We start from the raw sequence: 21,289 nt of genomic DNA, 5'->3' as shown, positions 1-21,289 counted from the left end.
TTTTTGGGGCATTGTTTACCCAACAAATTAGTTGTTGATTTCCCCCCCTTTTCTGTGCCGTACTGTCATCCATCATCCTCTGTCAGCCATCTGTCCTTTCCGTCATCGGTAATCTGTCAGACTAATGATGCAAATGTTTCCATCAACTCTTTCTCCACTGGCCCCGACAATGACAGATGAGGGATTAAGACTGAACTGATGCACAACGTTATCATTCCAACAACTCTAGTTCCCAGACTGCACAATTAGAATGATTTCATGTAAAAAAAATCTGAAGGATTTGTGTCCAGAACAAGGAGACACCCAACTATCCTGAAGAGGATAGTGAGAGAACTCAACTAGAAGACTTTGAGATAAGCAAAGAAAGTATCTTAGTATTTCACTTAAATTTTGCTCCATTTCATGGAGACCACTTGAAATGAACCGATCAGATTCTGGCTCCCAAAAAAAATTCACAAACTGCACATCTTTAGAAACTAGAATAACAAGTAGACGACCGAACGACTTAAAAAAAAGAACAAAGTCAGGGCTCAAGGCAGTTGACCCGGCTACGAAGCTCCAACATCTCCTGGTGATTAGGATCAACAGAGAGGGCGGCGCGGCAGTCGCGTAGAGCACTGGGGACGTCTCTGATGTGCTCGTAGAAGGCGGCGCGGAGATGTAGAAGATGAAGGTCAGCCTTGAATGCGATCGCCCGGGTCAACTCTGCTATGGCCTCCTTCTCCTTCTGGCTGTCCATTAAAACTTAATAAAAAGGCAAAAAGATCAGACCACAACTCAAATCCCCACAAAAACTTCACTGAAAAGATTAATTTAAGATAATGAAACCCAGATTTCATTTTGAGATTCAAAAACCAACCCAGAAGATCTGAGACTCAAATATCACAACCCAATCCCAAATCTCCTCAAAAAAAAAACCCAGAAGATTAATTAACAGCGGATAACTCCAGATGTCATGTTTGAATAAATTTAAGATATAAATTATCAGATCCAGAATTCAAATAGCCTAAAAAGTCAACCAAGAAGATTAATTAATGCAGATAATTGTAAGGATAGCGCCTTTTATTGACCATGTTGGATGGTATAAACCTCCAGACTCCAATTTTTTTTCAATTTTTCAGGCAAAAATTGGTAATTGTAGCGATCAGACCCAGAAATCAAATACTCTAGTAAACTGAACCAGAAGATTAATTTATGTAAAAAAATTTCTGGATCGCATCTTTTATTGACCTTGCAGGCGGCATATAAACCTCAGATTTCAACTTTTTTACTATTCGGGCACAAATTTGTAAATAAATTAACGGAAATCAAATGGCCTCAAATCCCCAAACCCAGAAAATTAATTAACGGAAACAACTGTTAAGAGCATGTCTTGTATTGACCATTCCGTGTATAACCCACCTAGACACCAATTTTTTTTGTTTTATCCAGAACTCAAATCGCTTGAAAGCTGAAGATTCACTAGAGGAAATAGTTGTAAATATCACATCATGTACAGACATCGTGTCGTTTAAAACCCAGACTTCATTTTTTATTTTTTGGCTGAATTTATGAATTAAAAAGAAGGTTTTCCTTCTAACCTGCGGCCCGGTATCGGTAGGGATAGACCCGCAATGGGTCTAATCTGGTCACCATGTCAAGGTCGGCCATGGTGAGATCTCGATCGCAGTACTCGGACCTCTTTTCATAGGCAGAGGCATTATTGGGGGCTTTCTCGATGAAGCGTGCCATCTCCTCATAGGCCGCATTTTTGTTGTTCATAAGGAAATGGACCCGAGCCAGGCCCTGATGGGCCCGCGTGTGCCGGATCTTCAGAGCATTGATGTAGCACTCTGCCGCCAGGTCCAGATTCTGGCAGTCGACATAAACACTTCCAAGATTGTTCAACGCCTGTTTTGATGATGATAGATGTAGAGAGCAAATGAGTCAGAACGAAAAATCACCCAGCCTCATAATTGATGGTGACTTTTTCTCTCTTTTGTCAATGTATACCCTTGCTAAAAATACAATATAATATGCAATCTGTTAGACTTTGTTCTCTTTCCAGAGATTTATCATGGAACGCTGATACTTTTCTTCATGCGACACAAAATGGTAGAACAAAATTATCAGGAACATTCATCAGATAGTAGGGTTTGGCGTCAACAATGATGAATTTTCATTGCCCTTGTCACTCCTTGCGGCCAAAACACGGATGATATTGAAGATGTTTTAGGATGACAATGTCTAACTGTCATCAGCAACCAGCCTTTGTCTGGTAACAATGACGATAATGGTGAACGGACGATGACAATAATGAAAACAAACTACCATCATCATTCTCTTTTGGTTTCCAAGAGCTGTGATTGTCATCATCATTGACATCTATCAGTTGATGACAAATTACCATTGCCATCCATCAACCCAATATTGGCGCCAATGGTAAAGATGGCTAGTGGGAGATAACAGAGCATCATCATTGTCATCCCCTATTCAAGAGCATTCATCATCATTGTCACCCATCAAATAATGAACCGCCATCATCCTCATTGTCAATGAATTCATCATTGTCGGCCAACCCTACTTCAGTTCAATGATGACAATAACGAGCCAGCATCCTCATGCCATAAGGCTTCCAAAGCTGTTCCCATCATGTTCATCATCCACCAGCAGTTGCTGACAAATCATCACCATTAATCCTTGCAGCCCAAACATGGTTGTGGATGACAGAGGAACTCATCATCATCCACCAACCCAATCAAGAAGATGTGAGACGTCCATTACTTGTTTTACAGATGAGCCCACTCAAAAGAAGGTTATCAAGGATCAAAGAAAAGAACATAAGCATACCTGACCCTTGCGGAGCCTATCTGAGGGGCACTTGAGGGCGTCCTCGAGCAGGGAGATAATGGTATCAGAGCAGGAAATGCTTGGGCTGGAGTCTGCCAGCGCATAAGCCTTGAAGAAGAATGCCTCAAAAGATCTCTGCAATTTTATTGACTCCTCTGCCTTCTGGAGCCCCTCCTCGCAGTAACCAGAATCATACAATATCCACCCCTCATAGACCAGCCGCTCATGATCATTGCTTGCATTCTCCCTAGCCAGCTGCAAGCTCCTCATTGCTGCCTCCGGGCAATTTAACCTGATGAGAACACATGCCCGTAGTCATAAATCAGAATCAACACATGCCCATAGTCATAAATCGGAATCAACACATGCCCATAGTCATAAATCAGAATCAACACATGTCAAAGGAAACTGAGGAATGTGTATGACACGCTCTAAGGTTTTAATCCTTCAAAGAGAGTCATATTTCAGTTCCTTCTACAATGGTCAGATCAAGACAGAGCATGATATTCACGACTAAAATTAATTGCTGCCCCTTGGCAATTAAATCAGATGAACTGCAACCTAGGGTTTGGCGTTCAGAGTGACAAAGACTACCAGAATCACAATAAAAATGACAAAATGTCATCATCCTCATCCACCACTTACCATGATTATCATGAGCTTTGAGCTGGGCTGGTGGATGATGACAAACATGGCATCATCGTTGTCATCCATGTTTGGGCTTGTATGAATGACAATGACGATGATGATTGTTATCACGCAATGGATGGCGATGACACCTGCTAGATCCAGGCACAACATGATAGTCAAGCATAAAACTTATTGCTGTCTCAGGGCAATTCTACCTAACAGAACCCCTATGACCATATACATAAATGAAAGTACATGAGTTAGGCAACAATTCACCAAGCAAAAGGTATTATATGACTTAATGATTCAAGACTTAACAAAAGTCAGTCATTACTTGTTTGAACATGATACTGGAAAAAAATCCAGGAGTCTGGACATTACCTCAGGAGAAGCAGCGACTGCCGGAAATAGAGGACTCCCTTAGGCACATCAGTCTCCAGCATCTGGTAGATAACCGACAAAGACCCAATATCATCCACTGATGACCACCGATCATAGAGCTGCATCCAGCAATCAGCTGTGCTCATCTGGGCAACATGTTCAGACACCAAAGTCCTCAACTGGGAAGCAGCCACTCGCCCTTCAAACATTCTATACTTTGGTGACAAGGTCAAGATTGCCTGGATATCACACAGTGCATTGCGATAATCCTCAAGGGCTAGATAGAAGCAGAATCTAAGCTCCAAACACTCTAATGCCAACTTGAACCCAATAACCCGGTTAACCTCGGCTAGTGCCCCCTGGGCATCTTGCTTTCTCATCAATGTGGCCGCCCTATACATGTAAGGATAGATAAGAGCGGGATCCAGCTCTGTGGCTTTCACAAGATCCGCCCATCTGCTTTCCTCCTCCATATAGAGAGACCTCTCCTGGTACATCCAACCAAGAGTTGTGGAACAGGAAGATATGATGGAGTTCATCTTCTCACAAGCAACAGCTCTTTCCCCTCGTAAGAATGCAATCCGAGCCAGCCCAGCAGCAGAGTACACATGGCCTTCTTGGAAGGAAATGGCAAAGCTCTGCTCGGCCTCAGAGTACTCCTTCCTCAGTAGCCTCACACAACCTAACTGGTGATATGCCAGCTGTTTCTGTCTGGTGTCACTTGAAGAGTCCACCAAACACGCGAGCAGTCGAACTGCAGTTTCTGATCTTGGATCGATGTCGAGGGCAACTTCACACAAGAAGCAGTAGAGGGAGAACGAGGCGTGGCCGATGTCAAGGGCCCGCTCTCGTTTATTGATGCTGCAGAAGATGTCCACAGCTTTCTTGTCTTTAAGACATCCAGGCATGTCATGCAGGAGTCTCCTGAAACATGTGATGGCTAGGATGGGAGAATTCTCCTCAAGGGCACAATGGATAAGGTCAATGGCATCCTGGGTCGAAGAGATAAAGGTGGCAAGGGTTCTGTCGCAAGCATCCCGGAGCTTCTCACAGAAGAACTTGTTTGAAAACACCAGGATCTCGAGCAAAAGATTAGCTGGGACATTGCCAAGTCTTCCACTTCTGCTGAATTCCACGACCTCCCTCATTACAGGCACCGAGATCCCATTGTTTGACATGTCAATGACTTCAAGCCGAGACTCAGTAAACGAGCCATAAAGCATGGTGTGGAATGGCTCTGACAGAGCCGCGATCCTCCTCCTTTCACAAAGAATCACCTCTTCGCCAATTCGGAAGAAGACTGCACCCAAATCCTCAAAAACATCTGCGCGAATCTCGAATCCTTCTGTGGGAACTTCGTCTGCAATTTGCTGAGAAGACTTCTCACAAGAGGCAAGAAGATCAGAGATAATCCGATTCTCCTGCTTCTCATACTTGACCCATGCTTGAAAGATAAGCTTCTGGAAGAAGGAGGTGGCCTTGTGGCAGGCAGAGAGGAGGCAGCGGTGGAGAAGTTTCCCTTCACCCAAGCCTTTGAAGACATGAAACTGAAGTAGACAAAGATCTGCTCTTTGGTGGGAAGGACACGACTCGAGCTCTTCATGAATCTGAGCTAAAACTTGCACATAATCAACTGGTTTGAAGAAAGGGAGGATCGGCGGCTCGGCAACCTTGATCAGAGATTCTCTGCGGATCCATGAATTCATTCATTTTATATAAAAATTAGAACCAGATCTACCATTAAAATTTTTCTCATATTCTGTTCTAAAATTATTTCGGATTTGACCATTGTTTCCTATTTTTGTTCATCAATCTCTTTATGTGACCCTTCCCCCACTATATATGATACTGACTCTAAAGACCTCGAAAGGAAAATGTAATAAATTGAAGGAAAAGATGAGATAGTGGACTGCAGAGAGAATTTCTGAGAATGTGGAGAAGAGACAGAAAAATTGGGGCAAAAATGAACTGATCTTTATTACTGAACAGATGCCCCTTTTATACAAATTTTCACAGAGAGAGAGAGAGGTTAATGCTTTTGTCCAACGGTCAAAAACTGACATTTGGAAAAAGCTGCAGAAGAGATTCCTTTTTCATAAAGGACTTCTAACAGCTATATTTATAGCTGTTGGAGGCTGGGCCTGATATAAATCAGGCCCAGCATATATTAGGTCCTTAATGGACCTAATATATTCCCTAAATGGGGCCCTCACTATTGGGCCCTTAATGGGTCCTTAGTGGGCTGTTAATGGACCCTTATTGGGCCTTTATTTAAATCAATTTTAGGTTAATTTTTCCATTAGATCCCTAGGATTAGTCTATTACACGTACATGGCCTCAGGCCCATAAGTTAGTAAAATTAGCCCTAACTGGGCCATGATGATCTAACAGAAAATAAATAAGTTAACTACGATACGATGACTCAGTTCGGAATCCCAGGAAATGAAAACAGCCTAGGACAAATTCAATTAATCGATATCTCCCAGTTTTACACATACCATTCCTGAATAAATCTTCAATTTATCATGGGGATAGGATAATTGTCTGATCGCATCACTATCACGAGGTTCGACATGAGAAGCTGTATCTTTTCTTTAACCATTTAATGTCGATGAAAGAATTCGAGGAAGAAGAGAGCAGCTTGGAAAAAAGGCTGAAGAACACTTACATGGAAGAAGAGGAGTAGGGGGAGGGCTTCACGAGCTTCCCCCTCTCCACCTGAAGCCAAGCCTGAGGATTTAGAGGGTGGAGCTGCGTTTCTCTGCAACTATCAGACAGGAAGATATTTCTCATAGTAAAGAAGAAGCAAAAAGAGGGGAGATCCTCTTCCTCCTCCTTTCCTTGATTGCCCACGTTCTTCTTCTTCGTAATCTTCCTCTGCGCTTGATTTGATTCCAGGTTGAAGCTCTGAGCTCAAGATTCAGACTGAAATCGTCAAAAACACCTGAAAAAACGAAAAAAAAAGAGGAGTGAATATAGAAATAGGGAGTGTGAGTGATAGAAAAAGCGGGTGAGTCCTCACCTGAGCAATGGAAGCTCCGCATAGCGAATCCCTAACCCCCCGGAAGGCGAATAGGGAGAAGCATATCGACGAACGAAATCTAGGGTTTAGAGATCAGAAGAGGGAAACAGGAATTTGTAACTCATCCAAAACAAAAATCGATCACAGAAGACAAAATCTAGCTACAGATCCATCGCCTCGACTTCAGAAACCGAGATTCTAGAACAGGAACAATATTTACGCCCCAAATTCGCAGAAAACAGTCTCTGATCAACGCAATATTGAGAGATTTCTACGCATTTCGAGTAAAATCTAACGAGCTCCGACTGGGCAATGATTCGTTCGGCATGAACAAAGAAGAGAGAGAAAGTGGAGAGAGGAGAGAGAAAGAGGGAGATCTGAATGTCAGAGGATCGTTCTGAGCCGTTCAGATCGAGAATATTTTACGCCAAATAATTAGCCCATTTAATAGCTTCTCTTTTTCTATTTCCGATAGACGGATGACGATGACGGGAGACGGATGACTTAAAACAAGGAGGCTTCCGTTACAAGTATAGTGCACGATAGTCCAGGATGGGGACAAAGATTGTCCTGATCTACGTCCCAATTTTTAGAGGTTTGCCCGAATTGTCCCGTCCAGAGTTTGTTCCGTCCCGTCCGAAAACCCTCTCTTCCAACACATTCTCGTTCCGTCCCATCCAAAAACCGTCTCTTCCAAGATATTATTGTCCCGTCCCATCTGAAGACCGTCTCTTCCAAGACATTCTCATCCCATCCCGTCCGAAAACCGTCTCTTCCAAGACGCTCTTGCCCATCCCGTCAAAAAACTCTCTTCCAAGACATTCTCGTCATGTCCTATGTCCGGGGATGTATGCCGACTGTGTGTCAGCGTTAGGCCACTCAGAATTTGACACGTGGCATGGCTTTGTGGCGGCCAGCTGGAGCTCTCAGTCTCCTAGACTTCCACAGGACGCAGAAACCTTCCCGTCCGGCGTTCGAAGCCCAGATGAGACGGTTATTTCATACGCGGATGAAATATTGTCCCGTCCGGAGGCCTGCACATGATTCTTTATCCCATCGTTAGTCCATGCAATATCTCTGAGACGGGGTGACCTCCTAATTCACAACATGTGAATGAAGAAACAGGAGTTGAAAGACTGACTAGTGAGGTTACGACAAAGCTTGACAAAGGTTTGAAGGGCCGAGTTTACGAGCGGGAGAACTTCGAGGCATGAATGATTCTAAGGTTCTGATTCATCACCAAAGAATCAACTTTACTAAGTCCAAGAAATGTGGGGCCCAATTGTAGGCACGTTGGCAGAGGATGAATAGACTAGTTGCTTCCAGCAAAGCTTATCCAGGCTTTTGAAGGCGCAAGTTTACGAGCAGGACGACTAGTAGTCAGAGTGATGCTCAGATTTTGATTAAACGATGATGAATCAACTTTATGCAAGAAATTTAATGAATTCATGGAAACGCGATGCACAATTAAAGCAGCATAAGGAAAAGATTAATCAACTAGTCACTTCCAATGAAGCTCATCTAAGGGTTATGAAGGGGTGAGTTTACGAGCCGGACAGCTAGCAGCCATAAGTGATGCTCAGATTTTGATTCATCAATGATGAATCAGCTTTCTGCAATAAATTTTACGAAGTAAAAGTTATGCATGACGCAAATTCAGGAGTGTTAGGGGGAGAAAGATGAATCAACGATGAAAAGTTGGCTTCTTTCTTGCAGAACCCGGATAACTCCACTCAAAGGATGGTCCCGTATGGAGGGGCCCGCTCTTCGCACTACAGGCAGACCATCCACCTTGCACACCAGGCAGGGCTCGGGACGGGGCGGTTGTGCGATGTGGGGCCGCAGTTGGTTCGAAGACGAGACGAGATGGGACGGCATTTAGGTTAGTCGTCTGTCACCGGAAACTAGGGACCAGCAGCCGCCATCCGTCACATCACACATCATGGTGAAGGATGACGTGACAGATGACATGACGATGACTGTGACAAAATTAGGGGGCCGTGACGGTGATGCGACAGTGACGGAGGGCCTCAGACGAGTGATGTGATGGGACGACGGACTTTTAAAAATGACAAAAAGCTTAAAAATTGTTAGATTTAAGCTTTTCGACGTCCGAGATTTTGCTATGTGGTGTCGGAAACTCGATTTATTGGATTTTTTTAGAAAAGTCCCTGCATTAATTCACGCGCGCAAAAAAGATGCCATCCAAAGATAATTGGAGATATACCCCTCCAATCCTCTCTCCTCCGCATGGTTGTTTTTCTCGTCACACATGACGGTGACGCCGTCCAGTGACGGGGACGTGATGGGGACGCCGCAAACCATGATAGTAACGCAAAAGTGACGGATTTTTACGGAATCCAAGGACACATGACAGGACTGTGACATGATGAACCTTTCGTCACATCACTGTCCGTCACGGATCGTCATCCGTCCCATCACATCCTGGGCGTCATGTCCCAGACGTGCTGTTCCCTATCAGAAACGGGACGGATGACGGGCCGTCATCCAACCTAACCTTAATTATCTCTCTTCTTTCTCTCTCATGACTGGTATAAAATAACCGCCACTGACAGCAGTTCATAGTATGGATGCCACAGTGATGATCACCTTTGTTTGATCACAAATTAGATTCTGGTAATTAAATTAAATTGTCTCTCCATCTGTTCTTGATATTTGAATTTCATTTCGACATTTGCAAGTTGATCAATCTCGTTGATGGATTTGGATTGGACTGATCGATTTTTTTCTTTTGATTGTTCATAAATCTGACTTCATGCGCGAGCTTTTTCTTCCGGAATTTTCGATCCGCGCTCCATAAAATTATGAATCTGCTAAACGGATGACGACGAACTGATCGTAAAACTTCGAATGTTTATCAATCGGATTCGAATGTTTAATTCGATGGCCAAAATTAGATGGATGGATTCACCGGAGGAATCGCGCAAGTAGGGTTCATCTGATGATATATTCCAGTTTCCACCGTTTGATTTAGTTCGTAATTATTTAATCGCAAACTCGCGATTAGGTTTTCTGATGATGAATTCCGATTTCTACAGTTTGATTAATCTCATCGACTGACCACGATCGGATCGGAAGAAATTTTTATGTATGAATTCACTCCAGATTTGATAAATCTCTCCAGAGTTCATCTATAAAGCTGAGATTCACATCTGTTTCATAGTAAGAACATAAACCCTAGAAAGTTTTGAACGAGACTCACCTCGAGAAAGAAAAAACAAAAATCCAAGAACAGAACAAGAACATCCATGCGACGCCCCGGGGAAAAGATGGAGCAGCAGCTGCCAAAAAACAGAAAAAAACACATGAATTGATTCTTGAAATTTTTTCCCAGAGCAAAGAATTGGAAAAAACTTCTTCCCTTGGGAAAAAAATCTAAAATTGACGGCAAAATTTTCTATCTTGAATACTAATCAGACTTCCTTAATTCCTGAAAATTTTTCCCAGATCAAAAAATTGGAAAAAACTTCTTCCATTAGGAAAAAGAATCTAAATTTGACGGCAAAATTTTCGATCCTGAATACTAATCAGACTTCCTGAATTCTTGAATTGGAAAAATCTAAATTCTTGAATTTTTTTTGCAGATCAAAAAATTGGAAAAAACTTCTTTCATTTGGAAAGAAAATCCAAATTTGACGGCGAAATTTTCGATCTTGAATACTAATCAGACTTTCTTAATTCTGAATTTTTTTCCCCAGTCAAAAAATTGGAAAAAACTTGTTCCATTTGGAAAAAAAATCTGAATTTGACGGCAAAATTTTCGATCTTGGATACTAATCAGACCTTCTGGGGAATCTGAACTGATTGAGCGGCGGCTACCAGGAAACAAAATTCTTATTTTATCACAAATTCTTGTAGAAAAATCTTTCCCGGGTCAAAAGCTGAATATATAAACCTCCATCAACAGATCAAAAAATCGAAAATTGAAGAACTAAAACCTCGATCGTGGATACTTCTTAGATCTTCCTCTGGAGAATCAAAAAAACTGATTGAGCAGCAGCTGAGAGAAAATATAGTTCTTGAATTTCTCCGGAGTCAAAAATTGAAAAAAAATCGATCGACAGATCATAAAATTCAAAATTGAAGAACTAAATCTTGATCTTGGACACTTATCAGACCTTTTTCTGTAGAATTAAAAACTGATTGAGCAGAAGCTGGCAGAAAACTAAATTCTTATTTGATCCTAAATTTCAAAAAAATTCTTCAATTTTTCCCGGGTCAAACATTGAAAAAAACTCTTCAAAACTCTTCAAACTCTTCAAAAACTCGTCAAACTCTTCAAACATTGAAGAAAAACTCCATCGACAGATCAAAAAATGCAAAATCAAAGCCCTAAAATCTCGATCGTGGATGCTTGTCAGACGTTCCTCTGGAGAGTAAAAAAACTGATTGAGCAGCAGCTGCCAGAAAACTATATTCTTATTTGATCTTAAATTTCAAATAAATTTGTGAAAAACCCTCAATTGATAGATCATGAAATCGAAAATTGAAGCCCTAAAATCTCGATCTTGGATACTCATCAGACCTTTCTCTGTAGAATCGCAAACTGATTAAACAGCAGCCGGCAGAAAACAAAAACCTCATGCGATCTAAAATTTAAAAAAAATCTGGAATTTTCCAGCAGGTCAAGAATCGAAAAAAAAAACTCCATCGACAGAACAAAACACTGGTAACCGATGCCCTAAAATCTCGATCTGGGATATTTATCACACCTTTCTCTGGAGAATCAGAAACAAGAGTCGGTGACGGCGGAGTCAATGGAACTCTGTGGGGATCTGCGATGAACACAGATGAATCTAACCCACAATCGGAACCCAAAAACCCCAAAAAATCAACGAAAAAAAAACAACAGATAATTAAAATAATCATCAACCTACCGCCATTCGTGACATTTACAAGCGGAGGAGGCGCCGGAGAAGGAAGCAATGAAGGGCAATTAGCGCCGAGAAAACCTGCAACAAAGAATCAACAAATTTGTTAAATCAGAGATTAAAATCCACTTCCAGATTCAAAATTTTGTGGGTTTTTTTCGCTTTTTTGATGGGCTTACACTCTTGAACGCAGGGCAAAACGGTGGAATTGAGAAGATTTGAGTAGCCTCGGCGGCAGTCGCAGCGGAACGTTAAGAACGAAGTGCTTACGCAATCACCCTCTCCACAGTAGCTCCAATCGCAGGCTGCCACGTCATCTCACCAACGGTCAAACCGCACGTGACGGGATAGAACGAGACGGAACGGGACGGGACGAGACGAGATTAAACGGGACGAGACGGATGCAACGAGCCGAGAGAAGACAGGACGGCAAGTCATGGACGGGGCGAGACGGGACAGGACGGGACGCAGTTTCGCTTCCTTCCTGTCCGAACGGATGATCGAACGGATGCCGATGTGTACGGTTGACTGTGAGGGGATGAGTATGGTAAATATTTGGTTCGTGGGGGAAGGACGGATGACGATAATAGTTTGACATATGATCGTCGTCCGTCCTTTGGCTGGGGGGAGGGGTGCAGTGCTTACAGTTGAAGAGAGGGCTTAGTGGGTTTGTCGGCACTTGTGGAGGTGGCGGCGGTGGTTGCGGTGGCGGCGACGGTGATCCGGTGGCATTGCTGCATGAGTAGTTGACCGTGCCTGATCGGAGGAATGAACACGTGTTTATGTTGCTGATATGTTAATGATAGTGATAGGCTAATGATGATGATGATAATAATGATTTGATATGATGATGGTGATGAATAGGGGAAAGGTGCAGATGATTGTTGTGATGATTCAAGAGACGAATTGGATGATGATGGTGATGACCAGGAGGGAGGCAGTGATGATTTTTCTTATGATTCAAGAGGCAAATTGGATCGTGATGGTGATGGTGGTGGTGATGAGGGTGACCATGATGATGATGATGATGGCGATGGCGACAATGAGGAGGGTGACGATGATGATGATGAGGAGGATGAAGATGATGTCGATAATGATTATGGTAATAATGCTGATGTGACAGTGACAATGGTGGTGGTGATGATGATGATGATGCTGATTGCGATGATGAGTAGGAGGATGAAAATGATGTCGATGATGAGACACTTAAGCAAGTGGGGAAAGAGGGCGAAGATGAAAGTTTGTATAGTTCCGGATCGTCCTGGACGTGGACGATGGACAGGACGGGACGAAGATCATCCTGTCCAACGTCCTGGAATCAGTGCAGGGACGCGGACGGGACGGCTTTTTTTGTCCAAGACCTTCTGGACGGGAGGGTTTTTTTCTTCTGAGTGGACAAAAACCGTCCCGTCTGGAGGTCTTGAGATGAATTTCCGTCCCAATTTTCGTCCAACCTTGCGGACGGGACGATTTTTTCATCTTGGGACAAAAAAACGTCCCGTCCGCGTCCCTGGACTAGTATAGTCTGGATCGTCCGGGACGTGGACAATGGACGGGACGGGACTAAGATCATCCTATCCGACGTTCAGAATCAGTGAAAGGACGGGACGGTTTTTTCATCCGAGACCTCTGGACGGGACAGTTTTTTGGTCCGAGTGGACGAACAAACCATCTCGTCCAGACGTCTTGGGACGAATTTCCATCCCGATTTTCGTCCAACCTCGCGGACGGGACGATTTTTTCGTTCTGGGAAGAAAAAACCGTCCCGTCCGCGTCCCTGCACTATAAAAGTTTGTTCATGATGATGATGAGGCGATAATTGCAGAGGGTAATGAAGATGAGATCTTGATCTGATGATGATGAGGCGATAATAGGAGAAGGGTTAAAAATATTGAACTCTATCCACCCAGTATCTAAACAGCAGAACGGTGCAAAGATGAAAGCTTTGTATGATGATGAGGATGAGAATGACAATTGTAATGAGTATTAGGATGATGATGAGGATCGTGGAGATAATGATTATAATGATTATCAGGATGATGATGAGGGTCATGTTGATGATGACGATAATATTGATTATGACGATCATAATGATTATTAGGATGATGATGAGGGTCACATAGATGATGACAATAATATTGATTATGATGATCATAATGATTATCAGGATGATAACTAGTGTCATGTTGACGGTGATGATAATATCGATTATGATGATCATAATGATTATCAGGATGATGATATAGATTATGAGGATGATGATAAGGGTCATGATGATGATGATTATATAGATTATGAGGATGATGATGATATAGATTATGAGGATGATGATAAGGGTCATGATGATGATGATTATATAGATTATGAGGATGATGATAAGGGTCATGATGATGATGATTATATAGATTATGAGGATGATGATAAGGGTCATGATGATGATGCTGATTATATAAATATTAGGATGATGATAAGGTTCACGATGATGATAATTATGTTGATTATGAGGATGATGATAAGGGTCATGATGCTGATGATTATATAGATTATGAGGATGATGATAACGGTCATGATGATGATGATTATATAGATTATGATTTATGAGGATGATGATAAGGGTCATGATGATGATGATTATATAGATTATGATTTATGAGGATGATGATAAGGGTCATGATAATGATGCTGATTATATAAATCTTAGGTTGATGATAAGGTTCATGATGATGATGATGATTATGTTGATTATGAGGATGATGATGATGATGCTGATTGTAGTGATGATGAGGATGAGGGATTACAGTTGGGGATGAGGCAAGGAAGGAAGGGGAAGAGCCCGGAAGGATCGAGCTTAGTCCATCCAGGATTGCATTCGCAGGAGAAGCCTAAGAGGCTACCGCGGGCCTTGCAGGTCCCCATCCCGCACTGCCCCTCCGCGCATGTTCCGTCTGCACCGAGCCATGTTAGTGAGAGAGATAACAAGATAGAGAGAGAGAGATGGAAAGATACTGGGGAGAGATGGTAAGATCGAGTCCGCCGATTGTGTGACGGGTGAGGCTGCCGCTGCAATCTGTGCTAGAAGCGGAATCGCAAGCATGAGTAATATCTCTCTCCTCGTGCCCATGCCTGCCCCACCTAGAGAGAGAGATGGGGAGAAAGAGTTCTGGGGCGGATGAAATTGAGGGGCTCGTTTAAGAAGGGCTGAAAGATCAGCAGAGAAGGAAAATTTAAGGAATTTGCGAGAAGATGGTGAAGTTGAGAGAGAGAGACAGATAGATAGATAGATAGATAGATAGAGAGAGAGAGAGAGAGAGAGAGAGAGAGAGAGAGAGAGAGAGAGTTTTGGCGACTGGTGGAGTCTCGGTTGGTTTTATTATAAGGTGAAGAAGAGAGAGAAGCAAGATGACTTTGGAGGAAGAGGAAGAAGATGAGAGAGAAGGTGTTAACAAGTCGGTGAAGAAGATACAGGTTAGCTGAACGGTATAAACAACAGTGTGATGATGTGATAGATAGAAAGAGAGGTAGATAGATAGATAGATTGACCGATAGTTAGATTAATAGTGAGATGGATGGATAGATCGATAGATAGGGATAGATTCATATATAGATAGACAGATAGATAGAGATAGATGGATAGATAGATACAAGGAAATATAGATCGAAATATCGATAGATAGATGGCTAGATAGTTAGATAGAAGGATAGATGGATAGATAGATGGATATATAGATAGATGGATAGATCGAAATATCGATAGATGGAATGATACATAGATAGTCAAGAGGTGAAGAGAGAGAGAGAGAAGTAGAGACTAGAAAGAGAAAGAGAGAGTTAAAGGGTGGTAGTTGGGAGGATGGAGAAGCGGCAAGGGAAAGACTTTGTCGGCCATGAAGAGGGCGGCCCTCTTTGACTAGACCTTTGCTGCCGCCAACACGCTACACTCATGAAACATTCAGATTCGATGTATCTCTCCTCTCTCTTCTTCTCACATATTCTTATCATGATGACGATCAAGTTTGTCGAATTACCGTTGGTCGTTGACGGATGAGTTCTGGCTTTTATCCTGACGGTCGGAAAAATTTTATTTAACGCTAATTGGGAGAGTGATTTTATTTAATGAGAGTGAAATGAATTTAATCATTAAAGACGGTGGAAATGGGATTAGGTTATTTTATTGTCTGCGCATTTATGGGAGGGAATGCTCATGGGTCCCAATGCATGAACAATTGATTATCAGCTCATTAAATTTCGTCGCAGAATATTGGAAGAGAGGTTAATGGTGATCTTTGCAGACCCATATTAAATTTTACAGAAGCTAATAAGCTTCATTAAACTCCATATATTTATTCGGATTGTTGAAAAATTGAGAATTTTTCTTTTGCCCGAGATCAGACGTGAAGAATCAATGGATGCAGTTCAATGAATGAAATTTAAACTCAATGTTTTTTTTATACGTCGTTTGTTTTTGTAAAATCTCTACATGTTGAAAGGATGTTTCTGTGCATAAATAATCATTTGTCAACTCATTAAGTCATCGTAAGGTATTGGAATCTAACCTTGGGAATTTACGCCACTGTGGGACATCTTTTGACAAACAGAGCACACCAATGCAATGAGTTGGATGTGTACAGCCCAATAATAGATGGTAAAAGCTTTTCATTGTACTTTACCCACTTACCCGCATAACTTAGGGTAAACGTAAGTATTGAGTAGCTACTTACTATGCCCTCAAATAAGATGCATTTTTCCTGAAAACCTTGAAGTTGATAATTGTATATTTGAGACATTTTCTGCCAGTATGAAATCCAGTTTCAAATTGCCCAAGTCGAAAGTGTTGATGAGAAAATAATCGTCTTTGTTTTACAGGCCCTTTCTGAGTAATATGCAGCAATGATGGCAACTGTAATGAACAGATATAAAAGTAAACCTGATTCTCAAAATGTCTTTTTATATCTTCATCAAAGTTATCATTAAACTTGGTATGCCTATTTGGTGATTTCAAGAGTATTAAATCACATAATCAATTGGAGTGATGTAATCAAATACAGTGTCGATGATCAACTTGGGGGCTTTGTTTCTTACTTTGTTTTAAAAACATGGGCTGTGACCTACATATACCATTATCAACTGATTCATTAATTGAGTCTTGTTGAGTCATTTAAATATTTTACGTTTAGACATATCTACATGGTCCTCGAAATGTTGAATCTTCTCTAGTTCTCAAATTGGAGAGCAGCAAAGATATTATCACCATACTATTCACATGGAGTTAGGGGAGAGGCTCATAAAGAGAGAGAAGAATGACAGGTTCCCACAGATTTCTTGAATGGGTGAATTTCATTTGGAACTTTGTCGTATTTAAGACTATCAGGAGTTTTCCTAAAAAATCCTTAAAAGTTTAAGTAAATAGTTTTGACATCCAACAAATATTTATGTCTGACGCTTTAGGCCAATGTAGCAATATTAGTAATAGCTATATAAGTCAATAATTTTTTGTTGAGAATTTTAATTAATTAAGAATTTCTAACATGTAGACATGTCAAGTTGAACATGAATTAATGAAGAAAAATTGATGTCAACTTTGTAACTCGTGGGGTGCCACATTATAGTTTGCTCTAGAAGGTATGAAGGAATATTTTAGTTACATGGAATCTCACTTTAATTAGTTACTACATGTGTCGAAGTCATCAATTGTGGAAGATTACCAGAATGACATAATGTATGGTTGACCGCCAAAGACTAATCAATCATTCTATTTATTATTGATGCATTAAGAAATAAATAGAGAAAATCTACATTCATAATTAAATGACCCTTTAAAATAATTTAAATGCATAATCTTCATTGGTTATTTTTTCTCTCACTGATGGACAACAATCTTAGTTTGACAACAAAATCATCTTCGACTTGTTTCTGCATCCAAAATAAGATTGTTTGGAATCTTATGTTTAGGAACTCGTATATCACTACCACACCACAACCATCCATCTACAATATGTCTTTGGTGTCTCAGGTATAAGGCAATGGATATTATGTAGCCATCAAGCCAATCACAGTACCATGTTTTTTTAAGTTCATTGAATAAAATATTTATGTTCATTATTATTTCGTGTGATGTTTATAATGAAGTCCATGAATACGTGCAATGACTTAGTGAATTTTGGTGAGATCATAATACAGTGATCATTAGTTTTTAAACACATATTATAAATATTTCTATTCGATGGATATTCGAGACGAACATTGCATAATCCGGATAGAATCGCACTAGTTGATCCTACTTATACGATAAGCATAGCTGAGCATGAGGCTATTAGTGTGGCGACACTAAGGATAGATAGTAGGTGCTCTTTGGAGAAAGAGTTGACTAAATTTATCTGTATGAAATCTTTGGAGAAAGAGTTCATGTCAATTAGGTTGATTCAAGTCACGGTTGTATAAGTGATCTATTGACCCGAGACACCAAGGACATCTCATGAATAAGTTATAGATCGGATGTAATAAGAATCTTATGGAGATTGATTGAGTCGTCAAGACGGGATCATTTTCCCTCTGTATAAGAAAAGATTGACTAAAGGACGACAATGCAGAAAAATCCATGGCCAAGGTAGTGAGTGACGCAGCCTTTGTATACGAACGGCGTAAGAACAGGACTTGAATCCACAAGCCTTGCTCTACTTGAAGGAGCTAAGTCCTGAATCCACAGAACTAGACTCCCCAACCCTTGAATCCACAAGGGGTTGTACTTGAATCCACAAGCACACAAGTACTATCTAACAAAGAGAACACTCAGAGGGGAGAAACAACAGTTTCAACAAGACAACTGATTTCAATAATGCTCTTTGCGGGGTACATGGGGGCCTTATATAGGCCACAACAAGTACAGGGTCATCCATAATGACTGTACCCATGACAAGACAAGTCAAAACATTGAAAAAAACAATTCTAACAAGCTAAAACACAGGATAAGCAGCCTGCTAAGCCTAAGCAGAGATATCCTGCAGATTCTGGGGCATGCAGAAGCTGTCAGGAGATATTGTGTGGCTCAAGAACATCCCGATGGGATAAAATAGAAGACATGCAAATCTGACAAGTTAGAGGAGAGATCCTGCCAGAAGAAAAATCTTGTAGAGGATTCTGTCAAAAGATATTGTCAGAGAAAATCTTGCCAGAGATAATCCTGTCAGAAGATCTTGTCAGAGAAAAACCTGTCAGGAGATCTTGTTAGAGAAAATCCTGTTAGAGGATTTTGAGGAGCTCTAGGTATATTTCTGCAGATCCTGTCAGTTATAGAAGAATCTCCTTCTTGGGCCACAACTTGCTAATGGGCCACAAAAAATGAGCTTATGGGCTACATTAGTGAGGATATTAGAGAATGCGTTCTCCAATGATCTCCGTTAGACATCAGTACTAATCAAATGACGGATTAGAGTTTGACGATAAACCATACCCTAAGTCATTCGAGAGTCTCGTGCGGATGATGGATTATATATATACAGTAACCGATGATGGTAAAGGTTCCATAAAAGAGTATGAGACTACTCGGTATCTTCTAGATTACAAGGTGTAGCTTGGCACCCAACGGGCTGCAAATTTAACCTATCGATTGGGTTAAATCGTTTCTTATTTAATTAATCTATATATTGATTTAGTTAATTAATAAGGTTTGTCAATAAATGTTATTGGGCCATTAAAGTTACTATCTAGAATGATACAAATGCCTAGAGGGTCACACGCACAAGGTCATAAGTGATGGAAATATATGTGGCCGGCAAGCCAATCACACATTCCACATCTCGTTCTATGTTCATTAGAACAACATATTCATTATAGTGCACTTGTGATGCTTATAATGAAGTTCATGGATACATGATTAGACTTAATGAATTGTGATGAGACTCTAATGAGAGATCACTAGTCTTTAAGCATGTGTTCTAAACATTCCTATTCAAAGGATATGCGAGAAGGACATCAAAGTATCAAGATAGAATAGCACTATCTAGCCTCACTCATATGATGAGTATGGCCAGTCCCGTAGCCATTAGTGTGGAGAAACTAAGGATAGATAATGGGTGCTCTTCAGTGGAAAGAGCTCATTGAATTGATCCGTACGAATCTTTGAATGGTATTATACCGAACTGTCAATTACGTCGATTCACGTCGCGGTTGTGTAAGTGGTCCTAAGACTTGAGACACCAAAGACGTCTTGTGGACGGACGGTTGCTCTTTGACTATGGCCAATGAGTCTCTAATCATGGGATTCTAAACGGTCTTACTTCGGGTACATCAAGAAGTTCACAAAGATGATTGAGAGGTCAAGATTGGATCATCCACCCTCGGTATAAGAGGTGACAGCTCAAGGAAGACGATGTGATGAAGTCCTTGGCCAAGGCAATGAAATATCGGAGAAGATTTCTTTGATGATTTATGAATGCATCAGTACTAACCCGTATGACTGATTAGGGTTTGATAGTGACCATACCCTAAGTCGTCCAAGGAGCGTCATGTGGATGAGGGATTATACATACACTATAACCAATGATGAACAGGTTCCATGAGTGAGTCGATATACACTCCTTTGTATCTTCTAGAGCACGAGGTGTAGCTTGGTACCCCACGAGTTAGAGACTCAACCTATCAATTGGGTTAAATCGATCCGATATAGTTAATTAATTTGAAAGGCCAATAAAAGCTATTAGGTCGCTAGAGTCGTTAACTAGACTGATACATGGGCCTAGAGGGTCACATGAAAATGGTCTTTTGGACGTCGGAAGATATACTTAAGTTTTGAGGTTTTTTAAGAAAAATACCCACTTAGTATAAATAGGGGAAAGCCCTGAACGAAATTCACCGAGGCCAGAATTACTCAAGGGCCTTTCCTCTTCTTCTCCCTTCTCCCCACAACCCCTCTCCATGCTCGATGCGATCGGGATGGCGTAACGACGATGGTGGAGGTAGAACAGGGCTTGTCAACAAGGAGGAGGAGATTCGACGTGCCTAAGATCACGTGGATACGTCTAGAGGCTATACACGTGAGTAGCTCAACTCGTCTCACTCTGGGATCCAAGAAATCGCAGATGCGATCCATAGAAAGGCACTTCGTTTCATAGTTTTGATGATGCCGTTTGATTTTGCAAATTCCTTCTATTGTGAACCGTTTCGATTTATTCATCCATATCTAGGCCTTTAGAACCCAACAATAAGGGCATTGGTAGATATATTTTACTTTGGAAGGTTTTTGAGAAAAACCTTAAGTAAAATATAAAGAGGGAAAGGAGTCTCATTTTAAGCACCCATGCAAGCCTGATTTGCGAGCCCCTCCTATCTCCACTCTCTTCTCCAATCATCCAAGGAAGAGTGTCTTCATGATGAGGAGATCTTCAAGATTTTCAAGATGAGTTGAAGAAGAAGATGTGGAGATCCAAGCGCCACGTGATCGCGTCAATACTTCTAGAGGCCGGATGCGTGAACGACTTCAGAACGATCTAAGAGCGGTAAAGCTAATGGTGGAACGAGTTCCCCAAGAGGTAATTTGAAT

General features: G+C 41.3%; 2 protein-coding genes across 3 annotated transcripts; both read right to left on the bottom strand.

The window, feature by feature from the left end:
• Positions 1 to 354: 354 nt before the first annotated feature.
• EOL1 (ETO1-like 1) lies at positions 355 to 7,268 on the bottom strand. The gene is made up of 6 exons (XM_078585733.1): positions 6,863 to 7,268; positions 6,509 to 6,784; positions 3,841 to 5,526; positions 2,830 to 3,121; positions 1,581 to 1,890; positions 355 to 744 (listed from the first exon to the last, which is right to left on the bottom strand). The coding sequence occupies exons 2-6, from the start codon at positions 6,631 to 6,633 to the stop codon at positions 524 to 526; spliced, it is 2,634 nt and encodes an 877-aa protein (XP_078441859.1). The 5' UTR covers positions 6,634 to 6,784; positions 6,863 to 7,268; the 3' UTR covers positions 355 to 523.
• Positions 7,269 to 9,952: 2,684 nt separating this feature from the next.
• Positions 9,953 to 15,081, bottom strand: LOC144712198 (neurogenic locus notch-like protein). 2 transcript variants are annotated; one of them, XM_078586401.1, is made up of 7 exons: positions 14,761 to 15,081; positions 14,553 to 14,699; positions 12,400 to 12,510; positions 11,934 to 12,059; positions 11,761 to 11,835; positions 11,596 to 11,658; positions 9,953 to 10,164 (listed from the first exon to the last, which is right to left on the bottom strand). In XM_078586401.1, the coding sequence occupies exons 1-7, from the start codon at positions 14,873 to 14,875 to the stop codon at positions 10,082 to 10,084; spliced, it is 720 nt and encodes a 239-aa protein (XP_078442527.1). In that variant the 5' UTR covers positions 14,876 to 15,081; the 3' UTR covers positions 9,953 to 10,081. The 2 variants fall into 2 exon arrangements, with proteins under 2 accessions (XP_078442527.1, XP_078442528.1); XM_078586402.1 differs by lacking the exon at positions 11,596 to 11,658 and having other exon boundaries at positions 14,761 to 15,072.
• Positions 15,082 to 21,289: the final 6,208 nt, after the last annotated feature.

This window comes from Wolffia australiana, chromosome 14 (genome assembly GCF_029677425.1).
Source record: "Wolffia australiana isolate 7733 chromosome 14, ASM2967742v1".
Lineage (NCBI taxonomy): Eukaryota > Viridiplantae > Streptophyta > Magnoliopsida > Alismatales > Araceae > Wolffia > Wolffia australiana.
The sequence above is the reverse complement of the archived record's forward strand: the minus strand, read 5'-3'. Positions and strand labels throughout refer to the sequence as shown.

Coding starts and splice junctions, on each gene's coding strand:
- EOL1 (XM_078585733.1), bottom strand. CDS start 6,633: ATGAGAAATATCTTCCTGTCTGATAGTTGCAGAGAAACGCAGCTCCAC. Junction 1,891..2,829: donor ATAGGCTCCGCAAGGGTCAG/GTATGCTTATGT, acceptor TCATCAAAACAG/GCGTTGAACAATCTTGGAAG. Junction 745..1,580: donor CTACCGATACCGGGCCGCAG/GTTAGAAGGAAA, acceptor CTTTTTATTAAG/TTTTAATGGACAGCCAGAAG.
- LOC144712198 (XM_078586401.1), bottom strand. CDS start 14,875: ATGGGCACGAGGAGAGAGATATTACTCATGCTTGCGATTCCGCTTCTA. Junction 12,511..14,552: donor TCCTTGCCTCATCCCCAACT/GTAATCCCTCAT, acceptor TCCTCCGATCAG/GCACGGTCAACTACTCATGC. Junction 11,659..11,760: donor TGTAAATGTCACGAATGGCG/GTAGGTTGATGA, acceptor TGTTCATCGCAG/ATCCCCACAGAGTTCCATTG.